General features: G+C 38.0%; 3 protein-coding genes across 7 annotated transcripts in view; 2 read left to right on the top strand and 1 right to left on the bottom strand.

The window, feature by feature from the left end:
• The first annotated feature begins 513 nt into the window (after window positions 1–513).
• Window positions 514–1,323, top strand: LOC110411424 (Oleosin family protein). The gene is given in 2 exon segments (XM_021421562.1): window positions 514–791; window positions 794–1,323. Coding segments are annotated over 2 exon segments (441 nt in total). The 5' UTR covers window positions 514–664; the 3' UTR covers window positions 1,108–1,323.
• A 601-nt stretch (window positions 1,324–1,924) lies between these two features.
• On the bottom strand, window positions 1,925–3,799 carry LOC110411743 (uncharacterized). 2 transcript variants are annotated; one of them, XM_021422049.1, is made up of 6 exons: window positions 3,658–3,792; window positions 3,269–3,295; window positions 3,034–3,172; window positions 2,820–2,948; window positions 2,637–2,727; window positions 1,925–2,270 (listed from the first exon to the last, which is right to left on the bottom strand). In XM_021422049.1, coding segments are annotated over exons 2-6 (507 nt in total). In that variant the 5' UTR covers window positions 3,271–3,295; window positions 3,658–3,792; the 3' UTR covers window positions 1,925–2,124. The 2 variants fall into 2 exon arrangements, with proteins under 2 accessions (XP_021277724.1, XP_021277723.1); XM_021422048.1 differs by having other exon boundaries at window positions 1,926–2,270; window positions 3,269–3,400; window positions 3,658–3,799.
• Window positions 3,800–3,869: 70 nt separating this feature from the next.
• The window catches only part of LOC110411742 (Tetratricopeptide repeat (TPR)-like superfamily protein), a 10,325-nt gene continuing 2,122 nt past the window's right edge, over window positions 3,870–12,072 (top strand). Inside the window, exons 1-15 of one of the 4 annotated variants that reach the window (XM_021422045.2) lie at window positions 3,870–4,008; window positions 4,134–4,208; window positions 4,472–4,591; window positions 4,691–4,731; window positions 5,200–5,411; window positions 5,513–7,410; window positions 7,697–7,909; window positions 8,044–8,700; window positions 8,886–9,121; window positions 9,251–9,461; window positions 9,599–9,754; window positions 10,258–10,415; window positions 10,518–10,710; window positions 10,916–11,307; window positions 11,576–11,756. In XM_021422045.2, coding sequence (XP_021277720.1) covers window positions 4,006–4,008; window positions 4,134–4,208; window positions 4,472–4,591; window positions 4,691–4,731; window positions 5,200–5,411; window positions 5,513–7,410; window positions 7,697–7,909; window positions 8,044–8,700; window positions 8,886–9,121; window positions 9,251–9,461; window positions 9,599–9,754; window positions 10,258–10,415; window positions 10,518–10,710; window positions 10,916–11,307; window positions 11,576–11,756 — 4,746 coding nt within the window. In that variant the 5' untranslated portion in view covers window positions 3,870–4,005. Of the gene's footprint in view, window positions 4,009–4,133; window positions 4,209–4,471; window positions 4,592–4,690; window positions 4,732–4,762; window positions 5,412–5,512; window positions 7,411–7,684; window positions 7,910–8,043; window positions 8,701–8,885; window positions 9,122–9,250; window positions 9,462–9,598; window positions 9,755–10,257; window positions 10,416–10,517; window positions 10,711–10,915; window positions 11,308–11,575; window positions 11,757–12,072 lie in introns of those variants that run through there. The other 3 variants (XM_021422044.2, XM_021422046.1, XM_089782771.1) reach the window with 3 other exon arrangements.

Here is a 12,072-nt window from a genome sequence, read left to right as displayed (position 1 = left end):
GGTTCCTGTCTCAAGGATGTTAGGTTTGTGTATTTCAAGTCATGGACGTCAGGCCCTAATGAGAGAGGGCTAAAGTCACTTGGAGACTGGATCCTACTAAATGCTTTGGCCCATGGACAATTGAGGCAAAGAATTTTGCCCAATCTGAACTCGAAAATGTCTTAGCCCAATGACTTAACCATAAAAACTGTAGTAGCTAAGTTGATAATGGATCCGAAAATTTGTCCTTAAAATGGATGGTCCGACTCCGTTGGTATACGCGACTGATTCCGTCTATATTCTCTTCCCTTTCTACTTTCTAGCTCTAGTCTCTACAAAGCACAATGCCTAGGATCCGTTACTAAAGAAGCTGACCCGAGCCCCTTGCACGCGTCACATCCTCGTGGACTCGCGCCCATGCAAAGCTGCTCAACCACACACGCGCCAGACCCAACCAAACCCACCCCTTACACTCTCTTCAAGAGAGTAACAGTTAGTTACGCTCAGCACTACACACATCACGAGGAGAGCACAGCTCCACCTCCCGCCACGTATTCCTTCCCCCACCTCGTTATAATGCCACCGTTGCCCTCTCTTCAGTTCGGCAACCCTCTTCCATTTTCTCACTTGAAATTTCATTGCCATTTTTCACTAAACACTATTATCAGACCGAGGGCCGTTCATCATGTCGAATGATCAAAACAAGCCGATGACTCAGAAGCTCTATGAGTCAGCTCCATCTTCCTGCCAGGCGGCCAAGTTTTTGACTGCAACCACACTGGGTGCAACGCTGCTATTCTTGTCAGGGTTAACTTGACCGGGACAGTGATGGCCCTGATAATGGCCACCCCGCTCATGGTCATTTTCAGCCCAATTCTCGTCCCGGCTGGGATAGTCATTTTCTTGGTGATTACCGGGTTCTTGTTTTCCGGTGGGTGTGGGGTGGCGGGGATCACGGCGTTATCGTGGATATATAATTACGTGCAAGGGAAGCATCCACCAGGAGCGGATCAGCTGGATTATGCAAGAAATACGCTTGCGAGGACGGCTAGGGACATGACGGAGAAGGCTAAGGGTTATGGACAATATGTGCAGCACAAGGCTCAGGAGGCTGCTCAAGGATCTTGAATAAGAGTGTTTAGCTTAGGGCTTGGATTGGGTTGAGGTCTGTTGGTTCTGTAAGGTGGTGGTGGTGTTGTGTCTTGCTTGTTTGTTTCCGTCAAATTTGCATGCATGCAGTGTAGATCATGTGTTTTTGGGCTTAGTAATTGTAACAGTTGCTTTAGTTTGGTTCTCTTTGTAGCTTCGAAAATCTCGTTTCTCTGTTAATAGGTTTTTCTTTGTCTTAAAAGTGTAGAAGGCAGAGTTGAGATTGGAATCTATCAAATATCGAATTATTTGATCGGTTTGGTTTTGATTTTCGAAAAAAAATAAAATTTTACTTTTATTTTTGTAAATTATAATATTAAAATTATAGACTTCAATCTAGAATAAAAATTAATAATAAAAATATATATTTTATATAAATTAAAAAATAATTTTATATAATATATATTAATTTGATTTTTTGTCAATTCGATTTAAAAATTTTAAAATTGAAAGTTGATTAAATAAATTAACTGAATTAAAAATTTTGAATTAATAGACTTAATGAACTAATTGAACCTAACAATTTTACTCTTTGATTGAAATTTTACTTTTTAATTGAATCACTAATTTTATTCACTCTGGACTTGTAGATCAGCGATTCGGTACTTGTCTTTATTGGGCATCTGGCCATCAAGCTGATAGGCGTTGGCCAAACCACCATCTGGTTCAAGCTTTTTGTGGGTTTAATTACGAGCCCACGTCCATGAAATCTGGGTCCCAAAAAGCCCGCACGTCCTATTCCCTGGTTTAAAGTGATTTCGTCTCAGGGAAAAGAACTATACAATCATACCCCTCAACAAACATAAACAGGTGACAAAGATTTGCTGCATTTGAGCATCAGTAAGGCAGATGTTCGACATTTCCAAAGGTTGCTAGAGCTACATTTCTGAAAATTTTGTTACAGAAACACCTCTCCTTACATAACAATTAAAACATGCTCCACAGTACGAAAATGGTGGCAATGATAATCCATTACTCCTCATCCTAAGACAAGTCTCAGGACTGCTTGGCAACATTTTGACCAACAAGCAGATATGATGGAAGATAACGAGGAACAACCAATGCCAATCCTAAACACAGCAAGGCAAAGACTACAACCCACCAAGCTTTGTAAGGGATGCCCAACAATAGTTCATCGCAAACTGAAAAGTGAAAAATTTTAAGTTATCAGTCAATACCGAAAAAACCTGAGCTCCTGGGGAAACAAGGTAATATGAAACTCCTTTTTCTCCTAAGAACGATAAGTCAAAAGGGGATACAAATGAGTATTGCATGAGAAGCAAAGCAAACCAAAAGAAGCTGTTAGAAGAAAGAAATCTAAGTCTAACTAGCTAACAGTATTGCATTATAATTCTACTTAGATAATTTGTATAATGATCTTAACAGAAGTGAAATGGTAAAATCAGATCAGAATCATCATTTTGCATTTCAAGAAGGCAACGCTACAAAAGGGAAGGGCTTGAATCATCACTTCAAAAATAGGGAAAGTAAGGAAATAGTTGGTCCACCAATATTAAAGATGATGAACTCTCTCTCCTTTGTGTTGGGTATTGCAACAAAACCTTCAGGTTCCACAGTCACCAAAACGTGCAACCCACCCTGAGCAAAAATGAACTTCTATATTACTACCTTTCACTTAAGGTAGAAAATGATGCATCAAAAAAAAAAAGTTTAAGCAGCATAACCAAAACCTGATCATTAATCATGTCAAGACTATCAGTCTTGAATATCAACTTCTCTGTATTCAACAGTATTCTGTTCCCTTTTAACCCAGAATCTGAACTCCCCTTCTTCAGTTGCAAGGAAAAACTCGCAGGGATCTGATATTGCAACAAAAGCAAAGATCAGTTTTTATGGAAATGAAAATGCCACAAAGAGGCAGATCACAGAAAAGAAATTACATACAGAAGCTGGATACGATATCTTCACTTCGTACCAAGTTAATGATTTGAGCCCTTGTAGTTGGTAAACTCGAGAACCCATTCGTAAAGGTAAAGTTTCCTTCTTTAGCTCCTCCCCAACATTCAAAACGCTGCCGTCAAGCCTGCAAAATCCAAAGCGAAGACTTTCATTCGTTCCCAAGAGAAAGATGACAAGGAAGTAATTGACACAAAAATCCATCTTTTACAAGGTTACTTACATTTCTCCATGACTGAAAATTGAGCTGCTGATAATGAAGATTAAAACATAGAGAAGAATCAATGAATTGAACTCATTTGAATGAAGCATTCTAGATAAGAAGAAAGTCCGCCGCCACCTCAAGCTCTTGAATCTAGTAAAGTCACATGGTTCGGTTAGTCTATCCCTATCTTTTTCCCCACAAATTACAAGCTTTTTTGAAACTAAAATTGAAAACCATTCGATGACGCAAAGCCTTTCAAGCCCGCCAAATGTTCGTCAAAATAAGTTAATTCAAAGGGCTTACTTCGATTTCTCGTCAAAACTGAACAAACAAATTCCACAAAAATCCAACCTTTTTAAAAATCGTACGCTGTTTTACTCGGAATCTATAGCATTCACAACACTTACCAGAATCCGACGCTCTGATCGGGTCAGTTTGAATCTGGCTGCTTTCGTCACAGCAGTGCAATCTAATTGAGGAAAGTCATTCTGTTCCCGGGGCTCTGGCACGACACCGTTTTAAATGTCATGTCTTTGGCGTTGGGCCTGGTATAACTAAAAACTACGTGCCCTTTTATTTATTTCTAGTAGAAAAGTGAAAGAATATTTAACAAGTCTCATCACCTGAAAAGCAAAGCCCTGAACAACTAAACAGGATGGTAAGATTTGAACCCGCCTAAATCTGAAGCAAGCAAAAAAATACAATACCAACGACTAGTCTCCTTAGGGCAGCATTCGCATGAGGAAGTAAACACGATGGTACGATGATTGTTTGGTTCTTTAATCTTTTCTTGACTGGTATCAGATTGCAAAGGGAAAGGAGTGAATTTTCCTGTTTATTATTGTTTTTATTTTAAATTTCCTTCTTTTTTTTTGTGTTTCAGTTCTCAATCGCAGCAATTAACGATACGGATTCCAGAGGTCAATGGGAACCCTTAGCTCCTACTAAAGAAGCCCAGGCACGCTCCTTTTATTTATCTAACATAAGCGTGATATTGAATTTAGAGTAAAAATTTTGTTTCGAATTGCTTTTTTTTTTCATTGTTGTCTTTCTTTGTTGAATATCTGAGGTTTTTCCCTTTGGGGGGTTTTTTTGTTGTATTGGTTTCGATATTTGAGAGTGAAGAAATCTATGTTTTAAAAGACTACCCAAATTTGGTTCTATTTTTTGCCTTGTTATTTCAAAGTATAAAAATTTAATTTCTTTTATGGTTTATTGCAGGAGTTCCATCTCACACAAGCTTACCATGATGGGCTTCTCAAGTTACAGGCTAAAGAGTACGAAAAGGCTCGCGAACTGTTAGAATCCGTTCTGAAGGATCCTCTTATTTCAAACGCTCAAGTATCTGCTTTGTTCCATGAAGAAGATTTTAGTTGCAACTGCTTTAATTTTTTTTTTTTGAGTAGTTTAGTAATTACTTTTATTTTTAAATATATTCAGGTGGATAGCAATAATACCGATGGTCATCTGTTACAACTCAAGTTAAGAGCTGTCTTCTCATCTATATCTTACTTATTTTTTAAATAGTTTGCTTATGTAGTTTTCATTCTTTGACTCTGCTAATATGCGACTACTTTTGTTTTATTGCACCTTAGAATGGAAAGCCATGAAGCGCCAACAAGTTAATCCCCATTTCCTACCTAAAATCAAGTTGAAATAGAGTAGCGAATGTAATGTCAGCTGACTGTAGAGTTAGGTGATATGCACGATAAGTACAATGTTTTGTTAAGTCTTTGTTGTTGGTTACTCTATGTAAATTGTGTCTTCCCTATAAGTGTCTGCAAAGGTTTCATTCTATAAACCATTGGTAAAGTCATGTGCTGCTCTGGTTTGATTGAATTTGCTGTGATTTAGATTTATCTGCTTAGTTTACCAAATAAATGTATTTAAGTATGACATCTTATTCTTGTAAGCATATTTGTCAATGTTTTTCATATAGTTCTCTGCAGATTTTTGGCACTGAAGAACCTTGCCGCTGTTTTCCTTCAACAAGGTTCAAGTCATTATGAGAGTGCTTTGCGTTGTTATCTTCAAGCTGTGGAGATTGATAATAAAGATTCGGTTGTCTGGAACCAGCTGGGAACTCTGTCATGCTCAATGGGTTCATTGAGTATTTCACGATGGGCGTTTGAGCAGGGACTTTTGTGCAGTCCTAACAATTGTGAGCATTTGTCTGCTTCAGTTGTATCATGTATTTATTTCTCTCGTTGTGTTCTGTGCGCTATATTTTCATGATGCATACAACCATATATTGTGTGGCAGGGAATTGCATGGAGAAACTGTTGGAAGTTCTCATTGCCATTGGTGATGAAGTTGCATGCCTTTCTGTTTCAGAGTTGATTTTGAGGCATTGGCCATTGCATTCTCGTGCCTTGCATGTCAAAAATACTATTGAGGAGTCAGAATTAGTTCCTTTTGCTCCTAGAGGTATAGATAAGCTAGAACCTAAACATGTTCGTCTTAAATTTCATGACAAGAGAAAAGCACCTGATGAGAATCTAGATGAGGGCAGTGCACTAAAAAAGCTGAACCAGAACATAGATTTGCAACTTACAGAAGCTTCCTGGGCTGCTCTCGCTGATGCACTCCTGGGAATATTGCTACCACTGAATGGTTGTGGTTCTGACATGGAGACTGGAAATTTGCAAAGATCTGGGGATGTCAGGTTAAGGATACTCATCCCTCCTAGTTCCGAAATTGTTATGGAGAGTATGGAAAAGAAAGTGCCTACTTCAGCTTCAAGTGGTGAAAGTCTTCCTCCTAGTGATTGTGACACTGAAAGAGCAAGCAACTTGAAAGAAAAAGAATCAAATTTTGTGGAAGAACAACCACAGGAGAGGCGGAGTACTCGTCTTGAAAGGCTTAGGAGTCGTAAACCTGGCAAAGAAGAAATAGATTTTGCTGCCGGTAAGGATTTGGCCAAGATTGTGCTTCAATTGCTTGAACCTTTTGTCATCAGTAGACCAGAAGGCAAAGATTCTGATGATGTTGTTAATTGTTCTATCTCATATGCTGATCAAGCTTATTCCTTGGATATGGAATGTCAAGAAGTTGCTAATTTTGTGACAGAAAGTTCAAAAAATTACGGTGCTTACCATTTGGGTCACTTGCTTTTGGAACATGCCACAAATAAAAGCCTTGTGCATCCAGATGCACATGTCAAATTCCTTGAGTTGGAGAAGTTGACAAGGCATTGGGGGCAGGATAGGACTCCTGAATGTAGTCTTTTTCTTGCTGAGTTGTACTACAACATTGGGTCTTCTCCTTCCAATTCCTCCAATCTATCTGAATTCTTATCGGAGGCATCCTACCATCTATGTAAAATAATTGAATCAGTCGCATTAGATCATCCTTTTCATATGACTTCTTCATTTGGCAATGAAAATTGCACTTCATTTAAGAATTTTCTTGGCACTGATGGAATATCACCCAATAACTCTTTTTGTGAAAGTTCACATTTAGATAGTTTCTTGTCATCCAACAAAAGTCCCTTCTGGGTTCGTTACTTCTGGTTGAGTGGACAGTTGTCTGTTCTGGATGGCAACAAGGCAAAAGCTTATGATGAATTCTGCATTTCCTTGTCAATTTTGGCGAAGAAGGAAGATGCAAACAATCCTTTATGCTTGGTGCAGCTGCCACATTGTAAGAATATTAAAGAGTTAACTGTTGAGAGGATTCTTCATGAAATAAATTTATTAAAGGTTGATTTCTTGTTGGATAAGACTTTAGGTGAGATGATTGAGAAAGAGATGTATCTGGAATGTGTAACTTTGCTTGCTCCTCTTCTTTTTTCTGCCAATTATGTATCATATTTACTGGCTGCTGACCAAAAGGGCGAGGGGATTACATCTGTTGAACTGTCAGCATTAGATATATTAATTAAAGCTTGTCAGAAGATAAAGCCAATGGATATTGAGGTGTATGTGAATTGTCACAGACGAAAGCTTCAACTACTTACAGCATTAGCTGGCATGGATCAATGCATTGCTCTTTGTAAACGCTTTCCTCAGAAGTCAGGGTTAAAAATGCTTTCTGGTTCTGAGATGGTATCAAGAGACAGTTCAAGCAAGCACTGGGATCACTTGGTTGCAGAGGAAGTGAAGGCAATTTCACAATGTGTGTCACAAGTGAAAAACTTCAATGATCAATCTGGAGATTCTGTAAGTAATTTCTTTTCCCCAGCCGAAATGCTTTTTAAAATTGTAGTCTAGATAAAAGTATTAGTTACTCTGGAATTCACTTAAGATGCATGAATGTGTGCTAATAGGATTGATGAGTGCATTCTTTATTGGACAAATTTATCAGATCTTAAATGATCGTAGTTCTATGATATTTTTAAAACATATCCTTGCTGTTTTAGACTCCATGGTTAATATTTAAATTGGAAATATATCCATTTTTATCTCCCCATATTGCATCTTTACTTCTTATTAGCTATGCTTGCAGAGTGGCACTGTTTTAGTTGGCATCATTAGTGACATTCAATCACTGCTTCTGGCAATCATGTACAACATTGCAAACAACATCCTTTGCAAGAAATCTTCTATGCCAGTAATTGTTGATCACCTGGAACAAAAGCAAAGTAATTGCTTCATTGATGCAGCCATTGCTTTTTGCAAGCTTCAACATCTTGACCCTTCTGTAACTATTAAAACCCAGGTGAACTTTACATTAGTTCTATCAAGAAGAAATTAGCAATTCACTCAGTGATCTATTGAATAATCTTTTTCTCACAGCATTTGTGTGCAAATGTATATTTTCTTTAAGTTCTTTTCTCTGACTTCTTGTCTTAGGTTGAATTAATCGTGGCAATTCATGACTTGCTTGCTGAATATGGGCTTTGCTGTGCGGGTGAAGGTGGTGAAGGGGAGGAAGGAACTTTTCTTAAATTTGCAATAAAGCATCTCTTGGCGTTGGACATGAAGCTAAAATCCAGCTTTAACTCTTCAAACAGTGAGAATAGTCCACATGACGGGCAGCCAAACCATGATAATGATGCCAAAACATCGCAAAATGAAATAAGTTCAGATAAGCTAGATGTGGAAATGGGTAGAACTGAAAACTCTGAATCCATTACTGCGATGAAGGATGATATTGAAGGGATTGCTTCTAAAGCAGCTCCATCTTGTTCTGGTGAAGAGGACAATACAACAGCTCATGAAAAGCAGTGCAGCAATGATGAGAAAATTAACCTTGGAGAAAAAAGTGGTGATCAGCTTGATGAATGTGCCGATGAGCTTACAGAAGATGAAAAGGAGGAACTTGAACTAATGATTGATAATGCTTTGGATCAGTGCTTTTTCTGCTTATATGGTCTAAAACTTAGATCTGACTCATCCTATGATGATGAACTGGCTGTGCACAAAAATACTAGTCGTGGTGATTATCAAACTAAGGAACAATGTGCTGATGTATTCCAATACATTCTTCCTTCTGCCAAGGCTTCCTCTGTTAGTAGACTTTCTCTCTTCAAACACACACACACACACACACACACACACACATACGCATGCAACATTGACGCTAACATGAATATAATGGTACCTGTGCATACATACCGAAGAGGAGCCTTTTTTTTTTTCATTTTAAATTGTGCTGATTGCAACTTAGCTCAATGACATTATTTTACATTCAGAGAACTGGATTGGTCAAACTTCGCAGAGTGCTAAGAACCATACGTAAACACTTTCCGCAGTCACCAGAAGATATTTTGGCTGGCAATATAATAGATAAGTTTTTAGATGATCCTGATTTATGTGAGGACAAACTGTCAGAGATGGCTGGATCTGAAGGTTATCTTGAGACCATAACAAAGATGCTTTTTCCCAATGGAGGAAGCCTCAAACAGTACAAGGCATCATCATTTCGAAGGTACATATTTGTGTTGTTCTGCTAGTATGTTAACTGCTTGTTTGTTTCTTCATTAATGGTTAAAGATGCATGTTGTTACTTCTTTACCGTTGCTATCTGTGTGTGTAAATATGGGTCAACTGTATGCAGCTCTGAGCCATATTTGGAGGTCTATAGCAATTTGTATTATTTCCTGGCACAGTCAGAAGAAATGAATGCAACTGATAAATGGCCTGGCTTTGTGCTCACCAAGGAAGGGGAAGAATTTGTTCAGCAGAATGCAAATCTCTTCAAATATGATCTACTCTATAACCCTCTACGCTTTGAGAGTTGGCAACGTCTTGCTAATATTTATGATGAGGCAAGATTTACTCTTGTTTATCATTTTAATAATGGATGATGTACATACCATTAAAACTTTATTGTTATTTGGTTTTTATATTTTCCTGGCAAGGGATCATTTTCTTTACAAAATTCTCTTGGGCTTCCTTTAAATAGGAGGTGGACTTGCTGCTAAATGATGGGAGTAAGCACATAAATGTATCAGGGTGGAGGAAAAATACTACTTTGCCTCAGAGAGTTGAGACAAGTAGGAGGAGGAGCAGGCGTTGTCTATTGATAAGTTTGGCTTTGGCAAAGACATCAGCACAGCAGGTTTTGCCCTATTCCATTGATTCATATGCATGCTGGACTCTAGTTTGGATTTTGTTGATCATTTTCAGACAAATATGCTTTTTACAGCCCTTATATTAGTCATTAAATGTAATTTTTCAAACCTGTATGCAACAGCAGATTTTAACATATGAGTTAGTAAGAAGGGATGGAACAAGAGATAAGTCCCACTGAGAGCATATGCAATGTGCTATCACTCAACTCTATGCACTGTGAATGTTGGATGATTTCAAGATTTAGTTCCCTTTTTCTTGGAAGGTTCCTTGATACAAGTAAAATGCTGGGGACATTCATCTAATATGAGGTTTAAAAGAGTTCAATAGTGATAATGAGAATAAAACTGTGACTTGGATGCCCTTCAGTAGAGGCTTTACCGGTTATATTTATATAATTTCTGTGGTAGTTATAAAATCTAGACGTTGGTTTTATTATTAATATTTGTAGCAAATTGTTGCTAACTATTGTGTAACTTTGCATGATCTTAGTGCGAGATACATGAGCTATTGGCATTGGTATACTATGACAGCCTTCAGAACGTTGTCCCATTTTTTGATCAGCGATCTATCGTGCCCTCAAGGGATGCAGCTTGGAGGATGTACTGTGAGAACTCTTTAAGGCATTTTAAAAAAGCCTTCATGCACAAGTATTATTGCTTTTCTGAATCCCTACCCTTCCACTTTCTGTCTCACTCTTGATATTTAAGATTCTAAGATGTATAAATTCAGCTGACTCCATTATGTTATAGGCAGGATTGGTCACATGCATTCTACATAGGAAAGCTGTGTCAAAAGCTTGGATACTCACATGAGACATCATTATCTTATTATGATAAGGCCATTGCGTTGAATCCATCAGCTGTCGATCCTTTCTACAGGATGCATGCTTCGCGGCTGAAGCTGCTCTGGACCTGTGGAAAAGAAAATCTTGAAGTTTTAAAGGTTTCTTTCATCCCCTCCACCCTCCCCTCCTCTGAGCAAGTAACATTATTGTCATTTGACTCTTTTTTTTCCCCTGTTGTGGCTTCTTTATCTTGAATCACTTATCATTTGATAGTATACCATTTTGTAGTTTCTGGACTTGTACAAGTTGTCTAGTTTACCAGATAACAATTCTTGAGTTTCAACCATCATTGACTGTGTCCAGGTTCTTTCAATGTATTCTTTCGCTGAATCTGTGAAGGATGCTGTAATGGGCATTATCAGGGGAATGACTCCTGAAACTTCACTTTTGGAAGAAGATGTAACGGACAAAAGCTGTAAAAAAAATATGGAGGAAAAACATCATGATGAATCAGAGCAAATGGAGGTGTGGACAATGCTTTACAATGATTGTCTTTCTGCCCTGGAAATTTGTGTTGGAGGAGATCTGAAACATTTTCATAAGGCCAGATTTATGCTTGCTCAAGGGTTACATAAGAAGGGGGGAAGGGTTGATTTGCAGAAAGCCAAAGACGAACTTTCTTTTTGCTTCAAATCATCTCGCTCGTCCTTTACAATAAATATGTGGGAGATTGATGGCATGGTCAAAAAAGGAAAGTATGGCTGCAATCTGTATTTCAATTCCAAGCTATTAGATTTATAGCGTCCTGTTTGACATGCAGTCTTAACCTAGAAATAAAGTGGTTCATTATGAATTGATGAATGTTGATAATGCATTGGTTCCCTTTGGTTCAAATTCTGAATATGGTGTCCTTTCGTTCCGTTGTTAAGACATTCATGTCATCAATAATGCATTTCATGGAAGTGGCTTGTTGCCTCTTACATATGGATCTAATCAAGTTTTTTTTTTTTGAAAAAAAATCAGGCGCAAAACACCAGGTTTTGCTGGGAACAAGAAGGCCCTTGAAGTCAACTTACCAGAGAGTTCTCGAAAATTTATAACTTGCATCCGGAAATACTTGTTGTTTTATCTGAAACTGTTGGAAGAAACTGGAGACATCTGTACTCTTGACCGGGCTTATGTCTCCCTTCGGTCAGATAAGAGGGTAACAAATCAATCCTTTAGAAACTAGCTTTGATTTGTTGCATTTTGTCCAGAACCTAACTCCTATCAGCCAATGCATGTACATTTAACAAGATTTAGGAGATGACATAAACAGTTTCTAGTATCATTTCCCACTAGAGCCCACCTATCCTACCGGCACATATACACACTCTTTAAGAAAGGAAAAAAAGAAAGAAGAATGAAGATTCTTGTATGATCGGTATATTTGCAGTAATTTATTTTGTGTTGATCACATGTTATTATTGTCAAAGTCATATGCCTTATCCATCTGTTTCATTTAATACTATTTGTTATCT

The sequence above is a fragment of the Theobroma umbraticum genome, unplaced genomic scaffold (genome assembly GCF_002168275.2).
Source record: "Theobroma umbraticum cultivar Fairchild unplaced genomic scaffold, ASM216827v3 scaffold_56.0, whole genome shotgun sequence".
NCBI lineage: Eukaryota > Viridiplantae > Streptophyta > Magnoliopsida > Malvales > Malvaceae > Theobroma > Theobroma umbraticum.
The sequence above is the reverse complement of the archived record's forward strand: the minus strand, read 5'-3'. Positions and strand labels throughout refer to the sequence as shown.